The 27,322-nt window shown below is 37.4% G+C and overlaps 1 protein-coding gene across 3 annotated transcripts in view; it reads right to left on the reverse strand.

The window, feature by feature from the left end:
- The window catches only part of slc6a6b (solute carrier family 6 member 6b), a 34,254-nt gene continuing 6,932 nt past the window's right edge, over positions 1-27,322 (reverse strand). For 2 of the 3 annotated variants that reach the window (XM_088636706.1, XM_088636707.1), the window contains exons 2-14: positions 21,187-21,416; positions 20,761-20,895; positions 16,920-17,154; positions 16,104-16,236; positions 14,622-14,756; positions 13,748-13,851; positions 13,511-13,635; positions 11,438-11,550; positions 8,716-8,853; positions 7,561-7,663; positions 6,574-6,674; positions 4,911-5,081; positions 1-4,236 (exon numbers count right to left, since the gene is read on the reverse strand). In XM_088636706.1, coding sequence (XP_088492832.1) covers positions 4,081-4,236; positions 4,911-5,081; positions 6,574-6,674; positions 7,561-7,663; positions 8,716-8,853; positions 11,438-11,550; positions 13,511-13,635; positions 13,748-13,851; positions 14,622-14,756; positions 16,104-16,236; positions 16,920-17,154; positions 20,761-20,895; positions 21,187-21,415 — 1,878 coding nt within the window. In that variant the 5' untranslated portion in view covers position 21,416 and the 3' untranslated portion in view covers positions 1-4,080. Of the gene's footprint in view, positions 4,237-4,910; positions 5,082-6,573; positions 6,675-7,560; positions 7,664-8,715; positions 8,854-11,437; positions 11,551-13,510; positions 13,636-13,747; positions 13,852-14,621; positions 14,757-16,103; positions 16,237-16,919; positions 17,155-20,760; positions 20,896-21,186; positions 21,417-26,216; positions 26,342-27,322 lie in introns of those variants that run through there. The other variant, XM_088636705.1, reaches the window with a different exon arrangement.

Here is a 27,322-nt window from a genome sequence, read left to right on the forward strand (position 1 = left end):
TTGTTTTTCAAAATATTTTTATTTTTTTTTCCCTCACAAAGTTGTCAAATTACAAATGTCTTCTATCAAAGCAAAGAAAAATATTACCAAAATATGTTTTTTTTCCCTCTAAAAATGCAAAACTATCAAATAACTGCACAAGCAATGAAGTGTAAAACAGTTACATGTAATATTGCCACAGACTGACTTGTTTGGTATTACAGTACAGGAAGTGGGTCTGACAGGAGAATCTTGCCCCATGCCAGCATCACTGAACAGAAATGATCCAGCCCAAATGGTATCACCATTGCCTGACTCTTCCCTATTCAGATTTCATGGATCTAACTGCAAGGCCCTCAGCTTACCCTTTATTGAGCCAAAATTGGTGGGTTTGTTGTTGTTTTTACAAATCAAGCTGGTTCCAAGACAAATACTAGTGAAAATAAGCCTAATTATTATTTTTAGCCATCCAGTAATAAAAAAACTATTTGCAATGTTGATATTGCTCAACCAGAGAACAATTCCAGCCCTATATAACCATATATTAAACATCAGATACCAGATGTGTTTTTGTTGATCAGCCACTCAACAGTGCACTCTCTATAAAGCAATATAGACCTCATGCCTGTAAATCCATGATGGAAGCTAAATGTTAAAATGAAGCTAAAGTAAATAAAATGGAATCGGAGTGAAACTGAAAAAACTGGAGCCCAGCAGAAAACCAATCACAGCTGAATAAGGGCTTATTAAACAAATACAAATTAAAGATGTTTTTATCCCCCCTAGTTATAAACAAAGGAAGGAACTTATCCCATCTTGCTAGTTTGTTAGAAGCTTATGTAAATTTCAAGAGCATGAGTAGGTAGGAAACAAAGTAACTCAGATAATGCAAATTGCACCCAGATTTTAGTCTTTGTCACATGTATTCTGAGATGTTAAGTGTATGAGAATCATTTTCTTAATACCCCCTACTCATTCAGGACTACTCATTGGTACCAAATTGGGGCTGAAAAAAAAAATCAATTGTAAAGTTTTCCATAATGAATCTTTTGAATTCTTCACCAATTTAATTTGTCTTTAATAAATAAAATTATGCAGCCGTAACTACCGACATCTCATGGTGCAACACATTCAAGACAACCAACTGTGAACACTACTAGGTCACGTGATGTACAGTATGTTTTGGAGATTTCAAGTTGCATATATTACTCAATTTCCAGTTCTTAACTTCGTCTGGGGTCTGATGTAACCTTCCATCCTGTTTGGTCTCAGTGCACAGAGAGGTATCCATCACCCATCGACAACACCTGACCCCCAGGACTGTAAAGGTCCTGTGTTGTCAATGCATCGTACAGTAAGTTAAGTCACACCTTGTACCTTTGATTACTGTGCAAGTGGGAAACGAAGAACCGTTTGAGAACGGACAAGGTCAAGTACATACATACTTATGGGAGGCCAGCCGAAGACTATTTGGAATTTTAACTTGAAAAGTTTCAAACAATGAAACTATTTTTAATTAAGTATACCAGCAGTGGCCCAAGCCTACTTTTCTTTCGTTGGAGACTAGCCATTTTAATAAGTATTCATTTTTTATATTAATCCCCTTTTACATGATGGGTGTATGCGAATGAAGGTCAATCTATCCCTGCAAGGTCTTAAAGCCCTAGCATTTCTGATTTGATCATTAAACAGTATGATGGGTCCGAAGCCCAGTGTACATAGGAAAAACCTTGATGATTTACTTCCTGACTAGATCATATAGAGAAGATACTGTACATATCTCACGCCTGTCTTTTGATTCCTCCTTCCCATTCAGTTTTACACATTTCAGAACCTCTGCAACAGAATGGTAAAATATATACTGTACTTGCAGTATGCCAATATTTAAATATCTTTGTTTGGAACCAGCACTCTTTGATGTTAAAAGTAATAAAAGGCAGCAAGGGGCATAGAAACTAGAGCTTATTCACTTCCAAGCTATTTGCTGGATCTGCAGACACAGTCGGAATTTTGAAACTGAGTAAATAAACCACTGGTACACAGACTTTCTGTCAAAAATCTGTGTGAAGCCAGCCCAACGTTATCATTGTGATTGTTCAGTGATTACAGCTCTCGTGGGCTGTTCTGTATTCTGTGTGGGTTAGCTACTGAACATGGAAAAATGAAGGCTTTTTCAAATACAAATGTTTATTAGAAATTATAAAGTTTTAGATTTTGTAAAACCCGTTTTAACACTTTTTTTTTTCTTTAGCTTACAGGTTAGTTTTAAAAAACAAAAACAAAAATGTTCAATAGTTTAAAAAACTTGTTTGAATTCAAAACATCTTCCCCTTTTACATTTGTAAAAAAAAAAACAAGGTTGGTACATAAGGTGTAAAAAAAAAAAACCTTTCTTCACATCAAGATTTCTCATCTGGCTCAAGGTGCCTCAGTGTCTGATATCAGCTGGATGTCTGTTATAGGTTGATGCTCATCTCTTTGGGGAAACGCATAAGACTAATTGCTTTTGGGTAATATCTCTCCAAGATATATTTTGGGTTTCTATTTTCAGTTTGGGTTCTGTTTAACAAAACTAGAACTGAACAGGCAATTGCCAAATTTGTAATAACAGCATCCTTGTAAAATTAATGGCTCTGCATATATGCTTTGCCATCGCATTACAGTTTTAACTTTTCATTGTCTTCAGTCTCAGTGTTTGAACATAAAAAGTACCGACCGTTAGAAAAACAAATAAGAAGCTATATTTCTATTGCACATTTAAATTGCATGTAAGCTTATGCTGATTAAACGTTTAAATATAAATTGATTATTCTGTCTCCAGAAAGATTTGTAATCAGTTGCAGAGTGCTGCACATGTACAGTATAAAGTTCTAATACAAAAAGGCAAATGTGATTAAAAAATTAACAAACATGTAAAAGTGAAAAATCTGAACTGGGGTGTAGTTTACAAGAAACGACCTCTGCTTTCATTAACTTATCTGGTTTAAATGATACATTTATTGTAATTTGATAATTGATCACATTGACTAAAGCCTTTTTTGTGCATTTACATTTGATTGAGGTTTTTGTGCATTTTTTAAAAATAAAATATTGAGTCTTCTTCAAATTCGGTTATAAAAAGTGGATGGCGAAATAGAATGGGGGATCCAAATTATTGCAGCAGTTTACAAAATGCACTTTTAAAAAAAAATTATAAAAGCATTTTGAAAGTGGTGAGCTTGTTAATGTGAATGTATTCATGGTACATTGTGCCCTTTTGTCCTTCTAAGAAGGGCGTATCCTTCATTAGGTGTTAAACTGAAGTGAGTGTTTTCCCACTAGCCGAATGTTCCATGTGTTGTACACCTGGCTGTTAAACCATGAGGCCAGCAGTACAATAGGAACTACTTTAGATGCCTAAAGCAGTTACAGGGTAACTCATAAAGTGCAAGTTAAATAAAACACTAATGCACTAGGATGTAAAGTTAGTGTTAGCCCAAAAATCCTCCATGCCAGCCCCCCCTTCAATGAAGATGGCTGAGGCACAATGAACCCTGCATGGAATCCAACCATGAACTGGTAGTGGTTTCCCAGTGACATGTGGTGTTTGGCTGCTGATGTTGCTGGCTGAGTTACATTCAGTTGTATTTCACAAACATCAACAACAAAATAAAACCTTACCATACAAGGATACTTTCCACACTAACAAAAAAATTTGGGTGGGGTGGGGGAGAGCTTATATTCTTTACACACTGACATATTGAAATGTTACTTTCAAACACGATACACTTTTTTTAGTTTAATATTGTGGCCCATTCCCCCTCCCCAAAGCAGACCACTTATTCCACTAGCTACAGAAAGGAGGTATAAAATAGAACGATAAAGTCCCATTTTGCAAATACTGCCTCATATGTATGAGATCAATGCTTCTACCTACAGCAATAATATTATAATAAAAAACAGTAAAAACACCAACAGAAAACAATATGTAACTTCCTCTGTAGAAAAAAAAAAAGGAAATCCTAGTGCAGATACATAGCAATGTAAACCTGGTCCTACGACTATTAAAAGTTAACAAGTATAACATGGAAAGCAGGTCATTATTCCTCTCACAGAGAGCGCTCACATCATCGTTTCTACAATGGTGTGGGTGGGCTTTATCAGGCCGTTGTTCCCATTTGGATCCAGGGGATAGCCCAGCTCGCTGCCCTTCGGCCGGAGATCAGCAGGGCGGGAACTCGCGCCTCCTCGAGCAGGAGCCGCCACTGCCTTAATCCGCTGAGGGGAGAGTGAGAAACTGGTTCACACCTCTGTACGCTACAAGGCCTCCTCTCGTCTCTAATTCCTCATATATTGTGGGGGTCTACAGTAACATGACATGGCTGTGTTCTGGAAACTGACTGCCAGGGCTACGCGATGTCAGGAACAAGACTCCTGATTAATTAACTAAACAAAATGATGTATAGAAAATTTGGAGTGAGTAATAAATGTTCCTATCTTTCTTACTTTATCCGTTATTTAACATCAACTGATTTGGAACTAGGAGAAGGTGTTTGCACCTACTTTGCTGGAATAGCACACTGTCAGCAAGTATCCTCATGAACAGGCAAACCTCTCTGGTTGATTTGAAAGGTTCGGTTGAAATCAAATCTTAAGAATTGTTATCAACTGCAAATGAGAAGATCCAGTACTTGATGTAAGCTGTATGTTTGGCAGTGGCCAAATAGGAGCTCACTATGAAGCACTGGGTCTATAACATTTGCAACTGGCAGATAGATGTAAGAAGTTTAGTTGAAGCCTTTTTATACAGTATTTCTACCTCTATCTGAGGGATCATATAGCTGAGTGACTACGTTATGCCTGTAGTTCACCCAGCTATTTGGGGTTTAAGTGCATTGATACTTTAGGAGGTAGGCTTATGGGAGATAAAGCCAGGTATTTTCAAATCTTACCTCTATAAGGGGCCCATCAGACTGAATGATCTTGATGACAACTACCATAGGGATGCAGATCATGGAAGCAAGAGCCAAAGACCAGCCAAGACCTATTGACCAATCAGGGTACTCATAGACCTTGTTGTACTTCAAAGGAGTATATTTGGCCAAGGAAAAGATAAAGCAACCCTGTGGGAAATAGAAAGAGAAGAGATATTAAGAGATTGTATAACTTAAGATAGTATTAAGTTCTATACAGAACATGCAATTAGGTATTTGCGTGCACACTTAAGCACAAAATCTATGTCTAATCAGCACTTCAAATAAGCAAAAATGAACTTAAAACTAGATTTTGAGTATAAAACCGCAGTCTAGAAATAAACCCAGGACCCAAGTGCTGGAAGGTAGTCAGACACTGTGCCATCTCCATGTTTATTATGAAAAAATGTTCCTTGCATGTGATCAGTACACTGTAATCAACGTAAGCTTTAAAATTTTCATTTATATTAAAACTAAAGTCTTTTACAGTAGCTAAGAACAAAAATAATGTCACCCTTAAGCAGGTTTATCCTGTTCCGATTGCTCAAGTAAAAAGCTTTATCAGAAAACTGCCTGTTCCTGAATGACTGTTTTGTATTGCACAACTGATTCTAAATTAAGACCGCTTTATAGATGATCCCGTCCAACTGTAAATAAAGCTCTGCTTTATGGATGACTTTTTCTTTTTAGTTAAGGACAATGAAATACGCCTTGCTTGTCAGTTTTTAAACAATATGGAAAATTCCAAATACAGGTTTTCCTATACAGGAAATGCAGGAATAGTAACTGCCATGACAATGCAAGCACCTGTTACATCTGCCACTGTTTGACAACAACTGTGCTTATATCAGATTGAGTTTTTTTTTATTAATCTATTATTTTAAAATATTCTATGAAAATGGACCAGTCAAAAGTGATCCTAACAAAATACGCCACACCAAAAAGCATTAATAACACACTAAACTATCACTATCTTTATCTAAAAAAAAAAAAAAACTTTAAGCAGTGTTTTGAACAATTTCGGTTTGTTTATTTTCAGATAGGACCAGTTCGGATGGTAAAACGAAGCTTACATTTCAAAATGGAGAAACTTCAAAAATTCCTGTAATTAAGATTCTTTCTTATGTGACTGTTATAATTGGCATATCAGCTACCCACCCTGTAGACTCTAGGGAACCCATTTGGAATTATCCCACATTTAAATCAATGGAAAGCAGATGGCCATCCCATCTGCTCTTACATTTCCCAAATAATGGAGTGTCTGGAATGGTAGTGTAAAGCCTTTTCAGTACATGGGGGAAGGAAATAAAAATACAAAACTATTTATACCTATACACTGTAGGCTTAACCACTGAAACTCTGTATAGTTCTATGCAATATATAGAAAAAAGGAAAGTGTTGGCAAAGGCTGAAAAGACACTTTTTAATTTAGACTACCCATTTATCATCCAAAGGATTATAATACAGTAACTGAAGATGATTTGTCTTTCAAGAGTTCAAGACAAAGTGGGAAAAAATAGTCAGGAAAGGGATCTTATTTTTTAGTTATTGTCTATTTATAAGACTGGAACTTTGGGAATACAGACCGCACATCAATTATTTTTCTTTCTTGCTGCTAAAAATGATTTGGATTAAAACCTACCACACAAAGTACAGGGGTGATTACAGTCCAGCTCCATTTCATCCAGGGATTTGGTCTGTAGCCAATCATGTCTTCAATCGCATCATAGAAATTATCAACGCCTAGAAAGAACCAGAACAAATGAAGGGGTTAAACTCGTGAAAAATCTATTCGGTTACTTAAAATGGTGACTACTTGCTGCATGCGTTTTAAAAACAATACAATGTATGCAAAAAGCAAACTCAGTTGATTGACTGAGAAAAAGTAAGCTAAGAAAACCAAACATGAACGAAGCAAGTGCATTGCTTTAAACTCTATATTCCGGTCTGCTCAGAAAGCGCTAACTAATTGACATCCCATTCAATGATAACGGACAGCATGTAATGTAGTACATGTACTGCTCTATTATTATGGAGCATCTTTGTATATGTTATATTTTTTACTTAATGTAAGATGGCAAGGATGTTTCATACTTAAAAAGGCTATCATGTGATTTTGCTGTGATAACGTTTTACATTGTGCAAAATAAAACACCCATCAGCTAAAGCCTTTATTATACTAGCACACTTCCAGTGTTCAGAAAAGGGCAATGGAGCACTCACAGCTTAATTTAAAAGGTTAAAAAGGGAGCAACACATGAAAGACTGAAAGGATTATAAAAAGTTTCAGTTTATTGTGTATGTGATTCTGTTTATTCTATAAGGAAGAAAAAATACGCCTATTGTACACTTGGGCATCTCCAGTATTACAATTTGTGTACCCAATGGGTTTTTCTTATATATTTATTAGCAGTTAAAAGCTATAGGGCTGTATTTTATCTGTCATGTATGACCTGTTTGTCAGTGAAATAAGCTTCAGAAATCCTATGGCCCTGTGAGCAGTTTTAAAAAAATCTCTTTAATTTGGCGTTTTCTTTTATCCTATAAGAAATGCAGTTATTAAATGTGTCAGACAAAATAATTTAATGAGTGTGGTCCTTCTGAGTCTTACAGTACAACTGGCACTTACCATAAACCCAGGCTACAGCAATACATTCAAAGAATGCAACCCACAAAAGGCACACACCACTGGCTGCATAGTAGTCAAAGAGTTGAAACACATACATGCCACCCTAAGGAGAGACAAAGGATAAGACATTCTAAATATTGTGTCTTGTGTAATAAAAGGGCATTAAAACGTTTTGTTTTGCTCAAAGGAAAAAAAATGATGGAAGATGAAGAAATAATCTGATCCCAGTGAAGAAGCTGTATGTTTGAGGAGGTTTTATTTTAATAGAAGGGTCCTTGATTCCATTTCAGCAGTGCACAGAGCACAAGCTGTGGGAGTAATGATGTAATGGAAAAGATCATACCAAGCACACCACAAATGGCAATCCCCACAGTGCCATTCACAGGGTGGTGGTGGGGGGGAGGCATTAATGGATGATGCACTGGAGACTGGTTTTGTACTGTAGCTCCAAGTATAGAAATAATAAATCATAGTAACTAGCTGGGAATTTCCGTGAACCTGGATTGGAAGCCAATGTGGTTAGCAAGTTTTAGAATCGGACCAAACCACAAGCCCAGTCTACCAATGATGGGCCCTGACCAGCATGCTTTCAATATCTGGGATGCAGCACTTCTCAGTAGCTTTGATATTTAGAATTGTTTCCTGCCACTGGATCTTGCAGATGGATCAAAACAGTAGGTTAAGCACAATTGCTGTTTGTGACTAATTCATTAGGGTTAAGTAATGGTTGTGTGCAGGTGAATGAGTCGGTAGGCATGCTTTCACTTAATGATTGCTAATCATGCATTAATAAATGTCTCGGTTAGAAGGTGTAATTGCTAGGACTTGGTAAAGATATTACTAAAACCAATTGCAATTGCAAAGTATTCTATTTTGTAAAGGAAAAAAGTGAACTAAGCATAGTTTTGTGACAAAGTGAACTTTGTTGAAAAAGGAGACTCAATATAAATACCTTATGTAGTAATGTAATCTCTTGATATGCACATAAAATGTGTATTTATTTTTTCTGAAATAAAGATAGATAAAATATATTCTAATGTATTGATTTAATGTTAGGGTTTAAATCTCCTCTGTATCAAGAACCTTAAAAGCCGAATGTTTAAAAATGATATTTCTTTAATAGTTCCCCAAACTTCGTTTTGTTGATATACTTACTTCAGTAACCATGGTAAGTCCCAGAAGATAGCTCAAGAAACACACTATAGCTATAAAGATTTCCCGCCGGTAACCCTTCCTTAGGAAGGATGGATACAGATCAACCAACGATGTGATCTGTCCCTCCACTTCGACAAACTGTGGAAAAACGACAGAAATGTGAATCAATTTTAAAGATTTGTACTGGTCATTATGACCAAAATAATCATAGTAACACACAAAATAAGAAAATACCATTAAAGATAAATGCTTAATTGCAGAGACAGTTTTTGTGACATTTAAGGACTTCATACATCTCCATTACAAATGCTGACCATCTTCTGGTCAATGGCATCCTTAACTTCTGACGTTTTTCCTCATTGCTACTTGAAATAAAGGGTAATGCCATAAACAGAAAACTGTTCATTACGCTCTGGTTAATGAAGTGATCATTCAGAAAAGTGGCATCAATTTTTGTATCCTGAAAGTGCTCTCCTGACTGCAAGATGCATTATCCAATAACCAATATGTATAGGTGTACTGTCCATCATAAAGATTGCATTGTTTATCTATTTAATTGCTGCAGCATAGTAATGACATGGGTCATTTGCATGGTGTGGAATTATTCAACAGTGACACTGAACTCCCTCTTCAAAGAAGTGAACCACACCACACTGTCACTCTCTCACAGATGTGCAAATGCATATAGATCTGTCTCCAAAAAAGTGTTCTTCATCCATTCACAGGACATTAGCAGGTCTCCGTTTTCCTCCAAGTTTTCTATCCAACTTCAAGCAATCGTTATTTGCTTTGGCTTGTAAGGTTTCCTACAAGCTCCATCCCATTTAAAATTTAACATAAGAAAGACCATAAACATTTGGTCTGTCTAGCCCACTTGGTAGTTCATAACTGATCCAAGGATCTCATACAGTCTTTGCTTGAAAGAAAAGAGGTTAACAGCTTCAACACTGCGGTTTTAGCCTCTGGGTAAAGAAGTGCTTCCTGGTCTTCCATTTAGTTTCCACATGTCCTCTGGTTTGTGTTTCACTCTTCATTCCGAGAACTCCGCTGGGTTGATTTTATCAATGCTTTTGATGATTTAAAATACTTGGATTTCGTCCCCATATAATCTTCTGTATTTGATACTAAAAGGGTTCAGCTCTTTCAGCCTGTCCATGTAAGCAGTTCCTGTAAGATCTGTGATGTACAGTATGCGTTGGTGCTTTGAATTGATTCCAGAGCACCAATATCTTCTCTATAACATTGTGACCGCAAATGAGACCTTATTGTATAATTATAACATAACATCAATTCTCCAATCATTATTCAAGGACACCACAGAGATTATGAAGAGAGCTGCCGTCTTGTAAAGTTGGTATTTTCTGCAATGCTTGCTCACTCAGGATATGCCATTTCCTTCCTGAAGGCTTGAAAGTTGCTAAGCTTGACTTCAATCTGGTCTTTCAGATGATCTAGCGCTTGCTTTAGGATCTTCAGCCTCACATGCAGCTGCAGGTATGCACAACTGGATGTCCATCCCACCTTTGATTTTCAAACCGCTTTATCCGATGCAGGGTTGCATTGGAGCCAAGCCCTACCCTAACAAGAAATGCGCACAAGGCAGAAACACCCTGGACAGTGTTCCATCGCAGGGTACACACACACACAAACACACACACTTGGGAAATGAACCCAGGGCCCCAGCACCGTGAGGCAGCAATGCTAACCACTGTTCCAAGACATGCAATTCAAAGATTTCCAGGTGACCTTCTAGGTGGTAAAAGCAGATTTTGATCAAAAGTCAAATGTTGCCTTTGCCTCCCCATAATCATTGGTCAGTTCTAGACATGAACAATACACAATTCCATCTTGTTGAATGTTGGTAACATGTATGTAGCAAAACAAAATCAGCCAAATTATGTTTCAGACAATTAGGCTTTATATTCTTGGGTGAATTTTGGATCTATCTCAACTGCAAAAGGAACACACGAATTGAAATAAACATATAATTTCATTTTAAGATGAATGTAGGAAAGGCAATGATTTTTCTACTGCCATTTTTCAGTGACCAAAGTTCACAAAATAATCCTAATACTTGTTATCAGTTTTATTCCCAAATCACTTTAAAACCACAGAAAGGAAATATCAATGTAATCATTGTGTAGATATTAAGATGCTCATGGTTTAGAAGTTTTAACACCTCAAGGTGAAACAGGATGCCTATTCATTGGCTTCTGGCAAATGGCTCAGACATAAATCCTCAAGGCTTAATGTAAATATTATTTTCAAACAGGAAGGATCGAACGGGAAAGGCTTAAAAAGCATGGAGCAGCAGTACTGCATACTTGAGGGCTTACTTAAAATTCAAATATGGAGTGTGTGGATCTCTCCACTCATGTACACACTCTGTACCATCAGTCTACATAAATCTATGTGCCCTCTCTTTGTCACTTTTTAATTCAGGTTGAATTGTGCAGCAATGGCTCAAATGGAGAGGCAGAGTCAAATGTATCTAATAGTCTAAAAATACCTATTGCTAATATCACAACCAGTGTTTAGTATTTTTTTATATTATTTGTACCATAGTATATAATACAGTGCACATATTTTGTTTTTGCACTGGCAGTTCTGACATTGCCTAATGATGCACAATGTTATGAAAAAAAAAAAACACATATTTGAAATGTACAGTGTAAAAGACCTGGAGTCAAAAAACAAAACATGAAGAGGACATTTAGCTTACCTGGCTGTCGAGGCCCAAGAGCAGAAGCATGATGAAGAAGAGAATGGCCCAGAATGTGGGTAGTGGCATCATAGAAACAGCTTTAGGGTAGGCAATGAAGGCCAAGCCAGGACCTAGAGGGGAAGAAAACAGAAAAGGGGAGGGGGAAGGGGAGAGAAGATAATAAGTAAGGTGGTTCATTTTTTTAAAATCTGATCCAAGCCAAAACGCCAGATCCAAAACAAAAGCAGCATTTGGCGGGGAACAGATTAGAATCCATGAGATGCGTATATGTAAGGCAAGCGAAGCACATCTTTAAAAGGGGTGCTGTATATGGTTTGTCTTCCTCAATTCAGTGGTGTAGCTATTGAAATGATCTGTTGCAAGATTTATCTCCAAATGTATTTACTGAAACAGGGTTAAAACGCTTCAGCATTGAACCGTGTTCGTCTCCAAGAAGGAACTCTTTCTGTACCAAACAGAAACCTTGCCAAGTTATCACGGTAACAGAGAGGTGAAGGGGCAGGGCATACTGATTGACTCCATTTGCCTCTTTAGTTTTGCATGATGCGCAAGGGTGCCGTTGGTTTACCTGTTCGGCAGACATTCAAAACAAAACAAGAAAAGAACTGTTGCAATCCGTTTAGCTGCAGAAGTTACGATTAGAGCATTCATAACAGACACAACAGACTTGATGAACTGATGAGCCCACGTTTCTTTAATCCAAAAACAATTCGCATAAGTGTCCAGCAGCATTTTTCAGGTCAAGATGTCACAACAGAAGCTTCAACAAGCCAATCTTGCTTGATAACACCTTTTCACTGCTTACCTTAATGTGGTTTAGTTCAAATATTTCATGTCTTCCAGCTCTCTGAAGATACAATTTTATATAACAGCCTTCTACATTATATTGATCCATTTCCCATTTTGCGCCATGTTTAAATACTATCCAAGTAGGATGCAAATTAAGAGGTACAAATTGTATCCAAATTAGATGAAAGTACAGAACATCTGAAAGATAGCTTCCCCCAATGCCTGCCCTTCCATCCCCACTGAGTAACTAATACTGATGGATCAACAAGCAGAGGGTTGCTTTTAGAGTTGTATCTTCAAAGAAACACATTGTTGTAGACAAGGAAACTAAACACTGAAAAAGGGAGCCAGTGAAACAGGATCTCAGTTTAAAGCAATCAGGTAAACCCCATTTACTAAAGGCATAGACTAAACAACTGCTATGACAGCAAATGCAAAATTTCTGAAGTTCAATTTCCTTAGAAAAAAAATGTGACCTGAAAAAAATCACCACACCGAAACGTGTTGGCCAAGTTGCCACATGAAGAGAAAAAAACCCCAGAGGTGCAATAATGTGAGCATGCCGAGTGAAAACACATCTGCATATCCAGTTAAAAGATAAACAGGGAAAAAGGGAAGAATGAATGGAATCCGTCTCGGACATCAGCCAGTGGTTCTTAACATCTTTCGAAAATTTCCAAAAGAATGCCCAGTGGTTTCAAACAAACCGATAAGTGGTTGCAGGTAATTACAGCCCATTGTGCGACAGCATAATACTTCATCATTTGATTTTTTTTTTTACTTGGCACAAGATGTTGTGGCTGGTTAACTACTGTATGTTTTTTTTTGCTTCTCTCCAATATCTGTCTTTAGAAACGGACTGTCTGAGCAGCACACTCACATATAAAGTAAACGAGGAAAAGAATATGCCGCTTTTTTAACTGACAGACGCTTCTTTGCCACTAGTTTTTCTAGATGAAATCCAATAATACAGTATGAGAACATTCCCCAGCGTTTTCTTGTTTTAAGATCTCTCTCGAGAGCTTTACGCATGTGCACATCCAGCAAAACGGATTCTTTTCCACCGGAGTCTCACGGTTCGGTTTTCGTTTGTGTTTACGTTTTTCTAAAAATCAGGAACGTTTGACCGCAAACTCTTACTTCACTGTCGTTCTTATTTCCCGTTAAAAAATGATTTTGTGTTCTTTTAGGTTTGTCTTTTTTTTTTCTAGAAATTGAAGTTTTTTTGACCAACTCTTTAAGTAGCAGCGCCCACCATCACTGCTACTTTTACCCTCGTACCTGACTCTGCCACATCGGCAATGTCCACCCCTTGCTCTTGTGCCATGAAGCCCAGGACGGAAAATATTGCGAAGCCAGACACAAAACTGGTACCGCTGTTCAGGCCTCCCAGCAGCAAACAGTCCCTAAGTCACACATATGTCATGGAGTTTGTTAATTAACACAAAAGGTCCCCCTTTTTATAACCCAAGTTTACAGCACTACCCCACCTCCCTCCCCCGCAGCTAGGAAGCCTACCTGTAGCAGTTGTATTTGTATTTGTTGTAGCTCCCCAGTGAAGTCATTGCTCCCAGGCAGATTGCATATGAGAAGAAAATTTGAGTCCCCGCATCTATCCACACCTAAGATAAAAAAAGACTAAATCAGAGGGGCTGTAAATTGAAAAATGCACCTCTGCACATGTATCAGAACAACACCATCCCTCCTGGAGCCTATGTTGTTGCAGTTAGCTCATACCAAGGGGATGTCTGCCATTTCCTATGCATTACCGCTCCTTACCACATGACTGTGGCTCTGGAGACTCATTCTAATAAAGTTTGCTTTGTATTGTGTGTTTCTATAAAAGAAAATGTAAGTAGTGGAAAGAAAAAAAAAACTCCTGCATCCTAACAAAAACTGGCAAGCATGTGTTTATTTGGTGTATAAAAAAAAGGAAAAAATTTGACTGGACAAAAATTTTAATTCCTTCCACACCCTTAATATATTAATCACTTGGGTCTTTAGCAGACATGTCTTAATCCACTTTGGCCTCACATGCTTGGAACAGATTGTATCATTATATTTAGCTCTGCCAAGTCTTTTTCCAATGCCTGAAAGTCCCATTAAAGTCTTATGTTTACCATCCATATACAGTCCCATGAGATGGTTTTATTATGAATCACAAGCAACCAACTAACCTTCATTCCCCTAGTTTAACACTTAATGATATAATGATGTTTAGGTTAATGGCTGTGCTTCAGACTTGTGTACTAGAAAGTCAAGTACTGTGCAGAATGCTCATATATCAAGGAAAGCGAAAATCTGAAAAGTGTCCCTGGGTACATTGGTAAAGCACATTTTTATTCCGTTTCGTCCACGAGTAACGGGGCACAGAAAGGGGATGGGCTCTTACCTCTGGGTCTGCCAGGCGGCTGAGATTTGGATAAAGATAAAACTTGATTCCTTCGGCGGCACCTGGCAGGGTGACCCCACGAACCAGCAACACAATCAACATGACGAAAGGGAATGTTGCTGTGATGTACACAACCTGAATGAGACAATCCCCAAAACAAGAAATCATTGCATGTATATACAGCTAATTTGACATAACAGCTAAAAAAAAAAAAGCATTTTAACAGTTCTATCACGGAAGCTGATTTTAATTGTGCAGTTGCGCACTATACACAATTAAAGTGCATTTTACACACATGATGCACCCCCTGACAACCGTTTAAATCATACAGCCTTTCTATTTTCAAATAAAAAAAAAAGATCTGTACATTGATTTTGCATGTTAATGCCTGTTAAGCATATAAAAAGAACAACAGAAGCTGCAATAGGACCTTTCAGTCTTCATCTCTGCTTGTACTTGGGCTAAAAACAGACTGGCCAGCTATTAAGACTACAGCTGTTGTAAAGCAGTTCAGCTATCCTGGGTTGGCAGATCACTGGTGCTAGAGTATAACATTATAAAGGCCAGGAAACACCATGCTGATTGATGGCAATTCAGAAGACAACGTATTCTGTATACGGAATGGAAATTGACTCCACATCCAAACTACTATAAATATGAATGCGTGCCAGACAATAGTTTCTCCTTCCAAATGTTTCAGATGCCTATCAATTGGAAGCCACAAATGGACTTGACAAGAAATGAAACAAGAGATTCACCTACAAGGCCACATCTGCAAAGGTTTTACCACAGTGCCATTTATAACAACTATAACTGCAATCTTTTATAGAGAATGCAAACTCTCAAATATTTTTCAGAGACTTACAAATCATCTTACATTTATAACCTAATGTTTTAAAGATGCATGTTTTGTTATATTTTTTTATTTTGTTCAATGTTAAATTTAAATTGTGCTAAGTTACTGTAATTAACAGTAATTTTGGTAAAGAACCATCTAAGGTTTCCAAACAATTTGGATAATGTGCATTTCAAGTTCAGAAACTTGTCAGAAAACAATTACTGGACTATTCCACTATTGCTGCTGAAATAAATAACATTTATATGCACAGGACTAACTGAATCACTACAGACATACAGTGTACAGTAGTAATATAATACATATGTATGTATGTAGTAATATATACGTTTCAGACACTAGAGGTGAGACTTCTTGGGAAGATAAACTGGCACGATGGTGAAAATGGAAAATCTGAAGTGTCTGCAGCATAAATCTGCACAATAGATAATAGAGTTATAACACCAGGCAATTAAGACACCAGAATTAATAAACAATACTGTCTGTGGTAGTTATGGAAACTAATTAAATATATCTTGGCAGTATACACACAGTTTAGTTTAGGAAATAAGATAACAAATGGCAGCGTTTGGATGGAGACTGGTGAAGCTGGTGGGAGGCTACAAGACTTAGAAAACAGTTCTTACTTTCCCAGTCGACTTCACTCCTTTCCAGATACAGAAGAAGCAAATAACCCAGACGGCCAAAAGGCAGAGAGCAAGATCCCACTTGAGAACGCCCACCTCATCAATACTACTGGAGATGCTCAGAACATTCCGTCTGTTGGGAAAACACAGGCGTTCACATTAATATGGCCTGTCACACAGTATTCCATTCTTTGGTTCTGATTTATCATTGTGTTTTCTACATGACACACTTAAGCTTTTGCTAACAAGCTTCTGTATTATTGAATTTATAATTCTGTATTATAAAAAGAGATGTGTAATTATCTGTGTATCTTGTAAACCCGAACAAACTGGTTCAGAAAAAGAGCTAAGTACATTTTGTAATGAGAAACCAAACCCTCAGGAAATAAAGGTTCAAGAAAATTTGGCAAATATTTGTATACCTGGAGGTAACAGTTTTATTCCCATACTGTTAAATCCAGCACACTGTAATTGGTGGTTTATTTAGGAACAATGTACAGTAGCTGTAATGTCTTTTACAATATAAAAATGTACTGAAAATATATGTATAAAAATAAACATTTAAGGGTTTTTTTTCCCCACACAATGTAATACACAAACATCACCCAGTTCTCTAAACCTAAATATACAATAACTTAGTGCCGTCAGTTAAAGACAACAATGAAAACATTACGCAACAGAAGCACTGAGGTTATATTTCACCTTATTTAAATAGTGCAGTAAAAATGTATGAACACCTGATCAAATACTAATACCGAAGCCCAGGTTACAATATCCATAGAGAGAAAAATGTGAAAAATAAGCGGAGATGCTTACTCCCAGAATTCTGTAACGGGAGAGGTGAAGTTGGTAGTGTTCAACGACAACCAGAGGGTCTTGTTCTTTCGGAGTGTGTCCTCCACGCAGCTGGGGGTGTTCCACGGTTGATTGCACCTGGCCCAGGGCAGCTCAGGCTGGAAGCACTGAAACAGGTAGTACAGGCCCCAGGCTAGGATCACGATGTAGTACACGTTGAGCAAGGAGACGATCACAATTGAAGCATAGCCAATACCTAAGAAAAAGAAAACAAACACTTATTTCTTGGTGCTGTGGAAAAAATAAACACCTACACACTGTATACTTGAAGACTAAAGAATCTTATTTTATCTCTAAATAGCACCGAGAGAAGGCTCCTCTCATATATTCTGTTACACAGTAAGATACATACTGTATTAGCACAAAGTGGTCTCAATGGGTGCATAGGTGCTTGGAATTGTTTACTTCTTCATTTGTTTTGTTTCCTATTCTCAATAAAAGCTTCTGAGCAACTACACTCCCATTGAGACCATTTTGTGCTAATGGTTTTCTTAACCGTTCTTGGAGAAATGTTAATACTTTTATTGCAGCAAGGTTATTTGCACAGTGTATGTGTACGATCTCTATGTGTACCGTCATTTATCACCCAATTTATGGAGTTACACCTAGGTTTTGGGTTTTCTTCCTCAGGCACTTTTGTTGTCAACAGCACCAGTTCCATGAATGCCCCTCAGGGTGTTACAGCACTGAATGGAACACTTAAATCTACCAGTAAAAGCAGCCCTCTTTAGCTAGAATTTGATTTCTATTCTTGCATCATGCATGTTTTTGTTCCAAAGATCTTTAGTGTTCTACTAAAGACCACATATTTATAACTTTCCAATGCTATCAATGCCCATACATATACAGGCCTTGAGATGCTGTGGCATTTTCTGATGGGTTGTCTAACAAATGAATGACATTGTACCATGTAAACATAATATTGGATTTGGTAATTCAAAACTTTCATCTATAATTTATAATTTGACAGGTGTACACACTTCTCATCAGTACCCATAATTATACCATTACAAAATGCTGGATTTTGAAATCTCTTGACACAGGTGCCACCTCAAGCAGGTAGGTGCTCCGGAGTCCAAATGCTGAAAAAACTTTGGCAGGAAATTGCTGAGCACCCACCCAAAAAAACAGAGGGCATGCTACACACCCATGTGATTAAGTATAGTTTACAATTAAAATATTACATATATGCAGTTCAATTCAAATTTAATACATTTAATATCTAAGGTGCTGTTCCTTCTGACCTGCTTTGACTCATGGCCTATTTTCTCTGTAATCATATTCCATCCAACTGGAACTAGATATGTATCCTCGTCACTGTTATATAAAGCACCTACAGGAAAACATCAAAAGGATAAAAAATCTTGAAGCCCCCACTTCCACAAAAGATGAAGTTCAGAAACACTCCATTAAACATTTGGTTTAATACAATCAAGCCTACTAAGATGACAATTTTAACAAAATACATTTAAAACTAAAAGCTAACAAAGCACCATTAAAAGGACACCAAGATTAAAAATGGCATCAGACTATTTTTAATTGCTGATAGAATGGCTTTCGTGCCATGAGACTGAGCTAAAGCCCTATTTATTCCCACATACTGAGGAGAAGAAGCAGAGTTGCTGTAGCTGTTACTTGATAATGTACAGTAAAACTAGTCCTGCCAGAGGTTCATCAGCATTGGCTGGAGTGCCAATGAAATCCAGTAATGACGTCAAGACCTTGGCCACCTGTGAATGTTTCTCTTTCTGCAGAGTGCCTGTGAGGCTGACTGATAGCCGTTTCAGCACCACGTGATTAGCTGACAAGTTAATTAACAGCTGGTCTAACTCTATAGCCATTTTTCTCACTGGTCTGGCAGGAGATTACTGTTAAAATATTGGAGTTTCACCTTTCTGTCACTGATCACATAAATATGATACTGCAATGAATATTAGGCCTGGTTTGAAATGTTCAGCACACTCCCTTAACTGCATGCAAAGAACCGTACTGGTGCTAAACAGTCAAATCAATCCACTCTGGTTTCAACCAAGATTGCACTTTAAGTATATTAAGTGAATATCCCCTGGATGGAAAATATGTAACAGTCCCGGAATATACTGTATTATCAATCCACCTAATGAGTGGAAGGTATGTTATTCTTAAACAGGACACAGAAAAGTCAAGAATATAAGTATCCTACAGCCATCACTTATAAATCAAACCATCTGAAAAAAGTACCTTGCAACCACAAGTTTTTGTATTTCCATCCTGTCTTGATCTAATATGGGCCCACTGTGCAGTGGCTATAGCATCATTAAGTATTATTCTGCACAAAAAGGCATTGCTTTTCTCAACTTTCCTATCAATAGGAACTGCTTGTTCTGAAAAAGAACTGTGACCTAAATAAATGCTGCAATGCTGCCATTTTCTGACATTTTCTGTTCATAAGATGTCTCCTCTTTGAATAGCTCCTAGGTCTGCACTCATTGCTAGGCATCTCCCTGATGTTGTTTCTCCACTCTGCTGCCATGACAACCCAGAACGCAGCACACACTGTACATGCGTAAGTCTTCGGCCCTGTATTTTTACATGGAATCCAAGCGCACAATTACAGGCGCTGAGCTCAGTGAGGAAATTGAATTTCAAGAGTTGAAAATGCATTCATATTAAATGCTGCTCTTGATGTACTACACTGCTTACAGCATCTGAATCAAAGGTAGTGTGCTGTACCAGGTGGAAGACAGGGAAGAGATTAGATGTGCTGGTCCAGAGGGTTAAACAATCCAGAGTGATTTCTTTCATACATGAAAGGGCAGCCTAATTAAGCAAGTACAGTTCAGTTGGCTGTGGAAGAAAAGGCAGGCTGAAGGGAACATGTTGTATCTTCTGGGATCCTAGCAACCAGGGCCACAATAAAAGTTGAACTGTGTTTAATAGGTTTAAATAAGGCTCAGCAGAGGAACAAAGCAAGTCAGTATTCCTACTTTTCGCCTATATGGAAAAACATTACAGGTGTAAGTGTAAGTACTTTGGGGAAAAAAAATGCTATTCATATTGATATTGCATGTAATCGATCAAGTTGACAATTTTGATAAAAAGCTCTTTACAGGTTTTAAATTTGTGTTCCACTCATCGCTCCTTTATGTGCAAATGATCAAAGTGTCAGAAGATGGTTCTTTAGTGTGCCTAACACATGAAAGCTTTCCCAGATACTGTACTAGAAAACGGTGCAGCACTCAATGGATGGTGTGCTTAACAAATTAAGCAAAGCATGCAGGTACACTGCAATGACAATTTGCAAAGTATGTATATAAAGGAAGTGTTTTTGATGGTTGCATTACTTGCACAATTGGGGAGCATGATCAGTGATCATCATTTCAGGTTTATATATCCAGAAGATAACATTCACAACCAGCTATTGGAGTATCACCTTTTTAATCTTCACCAAGGACAAGAAATGTACACACATCCAAACATAATATAGAACCAAATAAGAGATCATTGATTTCTATTGCCTTCTGCTTTAAATAGGGCATTTCATTTTATAAGCTGAGACCTTTTAACTTTGAACATAACTTTTGTATGATACGCTTGATTTTCTTTAAATTTGATCACGACTTACCGGGTATCTTATCACAACGATTAATCACTTTAAAAATATATACAAGGTGGTCTAATATACAGAAAAATGTTGTCCTTCATCTGAATGATGTGTACCTGTACTTCTTTTAACTGCACTGCAGTTTGCACTATTTGTACTGTATTGCACTGTTTGCAGTACACTGGATTCCTCTCCGAAGTGGAGTTCAAGCACACTCACCAGTAAAGATTGGGCAGAGCTTTTCCCAGCAGGTGATTCCGCCTTCAGAAGTGAACTGACCCAGAGCCACCTCCAGGAAAAACACGGGCAAGCCTCCACCAAACAGGAAAATGAAATACGGGATGAGAAATGCACCTGGAGGAATAAATAACGGCAGGTCAGTAAAATGATCTGGGAGTGGAAAAAACACACAAAAAACAAATCATGTTTATAAAAACATAACTGCCTATTTTTTCGTGTACTTGACATACCTATTTTTCATTTACAAAAATGTGCTTCCATGAGCCTACTACTATAATTCGCATTCAGGTCCAAAATCATTTTCAGAAATCTCATTAACCAATGCCTATCTGTTACAAGTATCATTTTCCAATCACATTTGAAACGAACAAAACATTCATTCAACACTCATTCGGAGATGCTCACCTCCGCCATTTTTATAGCAGAGGTAGGGAAACCGCCAGACGTTCCCTAAACCGACAAAGCCGCCCGCTACGGACAGGACAAAGTCGAGCTTGCTCGCCCACTTCTCGCGCTGGGGTGGTTTGCCCTCTGCCTCGTCTTCCGGACGGGTTCCTGGGCTCTTGCCTGGCGAGGGCTTGAGAGTGTCCTTGTGGAAATCCTTCAAGCACTGGAGCTTCTCTTTCTGTGCCATGCTGTTCCAGAGAAGGAAAGACGAGAGAAAGAGTCGTGAGTCCCTCGAGGAACGGCATGAAGCCCTGGATTGGCACAGACACTGTGCCGGTGGACCAAGCGTCAGGAGCAAAAGTGACCGTCCAGCTCTGCACCTCCAAACGCAAAGACTGCAGGAGGGGGTACTGTGATTTAGGAAAAGTAGCAAAGCCCACTCCCTACTGCTGGGCAATTTGCCTAAAGAACTGTATATATGGAAAACAGTCTCCACCTCCCTGCTCCCCAACACAACACACTGTTCCCCATGCAAATACACACTCATTTATCCTGCTAAAATTAGCAGTGACCACCCCCCCAACCTCCCCAACATGTCTATAGTGTAAAGCTGAGTCAGCCCCAGCAGTGAGTTTTAATCCATCTAAAATGAAGAGCTGTTTGCACTACTTTATAGAGCGAGAGGAAAAACCCAACTCAAAATGGATGTCACCGTGGCTGCCTGGTATAACTGTCCAGGCGCTGCAATGTCTACATAAAAGCGGATGAACCCATGACCAAATTTGGAAAGTTTCCGTCATTTGCCTGCTTTTTAAAGCATTTCTTTTAAAATTTGAGGTTTAAAGACTATACATCTCAATCATAAACCTGAGTTTGCTGTTGATAAGAGTAGAAAATATTATTTTAGTTATACTTTTCAGAAAACTGTCATAAGAAGAAACGGAGATGGATTCTCCGTGACCCTCCATGCCCAAAAGGCATTAAAAAGCTCAGCGTTCATATATCGATATTACACTTTTAAAATACCTAAAATAATGCTTCCAAGAACCATGTTCAATTCTGCAGTATGTAATATGCCTAGCCCTCATCTTAATTCACAGAGCTGGTGCACAGTTCAGCTGTTTTTTGTAATGTGAATCTGAAGCAAAGGCTCTGTGTTATTCAGGAGGGAAGAAATGCCAGAACAGGAACAGAAATTGGTTTCTGCAGAATGTGTTCTCTCTGACTGTTTGCCATGTGCTTCAGACCACATGCTAACTGACAGTTGGCTACGCACTTAAGTTTTTTGGTTTTCTGGAGGGAAAAGGGGGAAAAAAAATGATCCACACAAAAACAGAAAACTGGAAACCACTGAGGCTGCCTCACATGGTTTCCAATCAGGAAAAACTGCCTGTGTCAATGTGAGAAAACAGCTACAGAATGTTCTTTCCTAATTCCTACAAGTATTACACAATATGCCAAACACACCAATGAATTATATTTCAGAACGACAGTGTAGCCTTAAGTTATGTTTACACTATCAAGATACTATTCCAAGAAAAAAAAAGCACTGTTATTAGGGTCCTGGGTATCACATTACAAGCACAGTGCCAGAAAATTGCAGCACTCCTTTTACATGATCCAGTGGACAGATTAACTAGGACAAGAAATTCTTTGGCTTCTAATAGGCAGCCTGGTTTTCAGTTCATGTTGCTGAAACAAATGGCAATGTGTCCAGAATAACCATTGTTCAATTTGCTTCTTCTGGCCATTTTGTTTTAAAAACAAAATTCTCCAAGTAGAGTGCCAGAAATACCTTTGGATCACGTTCCCTGTCCTTTGGCACTAGTTCAAAGTGAGACACAGCCAAAACCTTAAACTGAGAAACTGATTTTGTGTTGAAGGCATGGGCTGTCCGTCATCTGTTAATTACAAAGAACTCACAACAGGGACTATCATTCAACCAAATTATAAACCTTTGCATCCCCTTCCAGAGTTACATATATTAGCAAAAATCATATACGTGTGAATAACACAATAAAAGCTGACCACTTAATTGGTACTAACGCTTAATTGGCACAACTGTAAATGAAGACAAAAAAATACTGTGTGACTGTAAAACAGTGATGCAGTAGTTTGTTTTTTTTCTCATTACAGATTGTCTGAAAATAATTGCCTGTACTTCTGTTTTTCTAAAAACAAAATATTAGGTCTCAATGAAAGAATAATATTAATAGTTTAAATTCCAATTTTGTTATCTTATCAAATTCCTTCTGAGTCATTAGGTTTTTAAAACTGTTTCCAGAAAATGTGATTAGATTCTGCACTTGCTTCTCAACGGTCTCCTGTGTTTTTACTTTGTTTTGTTTGGACGTACAACAGATTATAAACAATGGAGACCACCACAGCTTTAAAAAAAAAAGCCCAGAGGAATTAAAACAGTGAAAGTAAAAACAGAAATACCCGCATGGCTTAATGGCTTCAGCCCACATTTACTATTTAAGAAAATAATAATACTCAAGAATGTTTACTCAAAATATACTGGAGAAATACCTATTTATAACTGTCAGATGAGAGCCAAGTGAATTGAAAAAAAAAACAAACTATTGTTTTATGATGCAAGCTTCATTTTCCATGAAAGTTCAAGCAGCTTTTTAACCTGAATATGAGAAAGAGGTGTGGCCTGCTGTATAGAAAATAGACTAACAGGTCAGTGCTCTACACTCTTTATCCTTCATTACCCTCTAATTCAAACACAGTGAGTCATTCTAAACACTGCAGGTTGCAAGTTCACTTGATTTTCAAAGGATCCCTTTGACCTCGAGGAAATTAGACATTTTAAAGAATAGAAAAGTTTAGTTCAGTCCAAAACTCAAGTGTCCTATCAACTGACATTTCCATTTTTTTATCTTTCATTTCCACTGTTTATTCTTCAATATTTGAAGAAGGTTTTTACATTTCAGATAAAAAAGGTCTACTACATCACTCCAAACAAGAGCCTTCTGTAGAAACTCTGCACACATTACCAGCATCAGTCGCTTATTTTTTTTTTTACTTTTTCCCTCGGACTCCACATTACAAAAGCGGAGGTACAAACAATTTTGATTTTCCCTTTCCATCACACCTTACAATAGAACCCATTTCAGAACTGTATGGTTACTCCCACATTTAAATAGAAAGGATTCTATTTTTATACTGATGTATCCGTGTCTATACAATAAGTACATTTTTTTTTATTTCAGTGCAAGAGCACACAAGATTAGCAGCAAAGATATAAATCAGAAGATGCTGTAGGGCATCGCCTGCTGATTCCTTTACTTTAATTATAATACAGAGAAGAAAACACAAACAAACAGATTGTTATTCATTTTTTCTATGGGGTCAAGAAATTAATTTCTCTGTGGATATAAATAAATGCTGAGACTTTGCTTTGATTACCTCTTACTTGCTTAAGGGAAAAAGAGAGACCTTCTCTTACACAGTAGAAATACAAAACTCTTATTTTAGGAATTTAGAAAAGGAAACTAGTATTTATCACCTCCAGATATAGCTCTCACTAGGACTGACAACTTCTGAATTTACCCCCTTTATGAAGACATGATGGTATTTTGGTCATCTGCATTCACTTTGCACTGCTATGTTTTAATTCTCTTGGTCCACAGAACCTCTGATGCTTTCAAATATTTCTCAGCATTTGTTGGTTCTGTTCCTGTCTTTGATGCACAATAGGTTTGGCTATATTCTGATGCATTGCATCCAAGTGGAAAAAGCTCTCTAAGGAAAGGGTAGTTTGTTACCAGTCAAAGTTGATCAATTTAAGTCAACTCCTACAATACATTTTAACATTGTAACTTTTGTGTCGGCAGTGTAAACCATTCTTAATATTGCAATGAAGCACACTGTCTAAATCAAAACCCTGTGGTGCTAAAGAGTTATGGTGCATAGTTTCAAATTATTATTGAGGCAATGACACCTACATGTCTATTCTACACGTCTATTCCTTCAACTTTTTTCTTCTACTGAAACAGATTCAAAACAGAAGAAAGGCCAATGTCTTCCGTGACACCTCTTATTCCGTACGATACTTCTCATCAACATTTAAACAAGTAGGGAAGGATTCTCACAAAACTTCTCTGCCAGTTTGCAGAAACATTTCCTGCAAAAACATGGCAAAACTCACTAAAAAAATGTACTTTGTTTCTTTTAATCTGTAAATATCTCAAGTATTCCAAATTGTCTGTCGCTGCACATAAAGACACCTTTACATAAGGTACAATTCAGCTTTTGAAATTGGCTTTGTACAATAAAGCTTGGTAAAATCTGTTTATGTTATCTGGTGTTTCATACAAATTCTTTAAAAGTAGTACACTGTCAGACTATTCAGGTAATCTACTGTACCTGCTAATCTGTGACCTTCCTCACCCTTATGACTCCCTTTCACACCACCTTAACAGAGCTTCAGTAGCTGTACATGACAAAGTTCAAGGTCTACAAATGTTTTCGCCCTTTTCAACATGACTGCTTTTAGTTTACTTTACATTCTAGTTTCCACAAACAGACACACAATATGTTTGAGAATAATAATAATAATAATAATAATAATATAGAGCACTGAACCCATAATCTTTCAGTTAAATCCCAGATCCCTTATAGTAGTAGTAGTATACAAACTACTACTTGAAGAAAAATCTGTTCCCAGAATATAGAGAGCAAAAATATGAAATATTACCAAGAATGTGGAACAGTTGCTGTCCAATTATTTTTTCTTACGATTATTCATCCCACTAGCAAAAGGTGAGAAACAACATGACATTCTGCTTTACACATTCACTGAACTAGACACTGATGTAAAATGTTCACAGAGAACAACTGGAATCTGAGATAGGATTGAATAAAGTATATTTTTCAAATGCAAATTCCGAAATGTCACCAAGAAAAAACAATGTTTTTTAAGTTTCAAAGTTGTCATTCAATACATCTAACTTCTGATTAGTCCAATTATTTTAAAGACTTAACAAAACATGATTATTGTACATTGTTTCATTAATAATACTTAACTTTTCACTTACATTTCCTTCATAGCAGCAAGTGGCAGGTCTGTGTGATTCTCCACTTGTCACCATGCCTCTTTTAAATACCTTAATATCATCTCAGCCCATTCGAAATGAAGCTGACAGTAAGAACCGCCCCTTGACTAAATACAATTAAATACAATCTGGAGATTGGGCACAGCTTACAGCCCTGGGTTCTCACGTGACACTGGGGGAAGACTGTAAATTTCCATTTACCAACAAAGCAGAAGCCACTGAATTATTAACTCTGTGTGTATCACTTGAGCATGTTCACTCAGATTCTGAGACCTAGACTAAATAGGTAGGGTCAAGACAGTTGTGGGCAATCCACACCTCCCAAGTGTGAACGGATAGTGTGCACTTCATTGGACACATTCTTGTAATAAGGTAAAAAAGTGTTGTACAAAGTTTTCAATATTCCCTTACGCTACCCTCAACCCTCAACCCACCTTAAACTCCGCTTTTTCTTGTTTCACATTTTCCTTTACATATACAGTACCTTTGTATAGCTGATTAAATTATATGACTGTACTTGATAATGCATACTTACAAATTAGTTGTCTGCTAACTTAGTGCTCTTATTCATGGTAAGCGAAATACAGATTAAAGTAAATTTAACACAGAAAACGGAGATTCAGTTGCCTTCAATAAAACAAAAATAATCTTTCCAAATTCAAATATGACGTATACAGCCAACACTATGGTTGGAATTTTGTAATTCTTTTGCCCGTGCCAAAAGAACTGATAAAATAACATATGCCAAATCGAATACTTTGCTGCTTGAAGATGAAACTGGAGAATAATGTCAAAGGAGCCAAACTGGTATAAATCATTTACATGAGGCTCACATTTGAAATGAAGTCTAACATGTATTCTAATGAGCCTTAAAAAAGCTCTCAAACGAGAATTCTGTTGCTTAACACATTTGATAACACGTAGGCAGTTTTCCCCAAAACTCCTGTGCTAACCAAAAATGGAAAATTTCTTTTCAAATAGCCCTTAAGCACAGTTTCTGACCCTAGGCTTTTTCCCCAAAAAAATTTGTGGTACACCATTTTAAACTCTCAGACTTGGGTAAAAAAGGAAACTTTAAAGTGGAAGCA

The sequence above is a fragment of the Lepisosteus platostomus genome, chromosome 6 (genome assembly GCF_059453375.1).
Source record: "Lepisosteus platostomus isolate fLepPlt1 chromosome 6, fLepPlt1.hap1, whole genome shotgun sequence".
NCBI classification, from domain to species: Eukaryota; Metazoa; Chordata; class Actinopteri; order Semionotiformes; family Lepisosteidae; genus Lepisosteus; species Lepisosteus platostomus.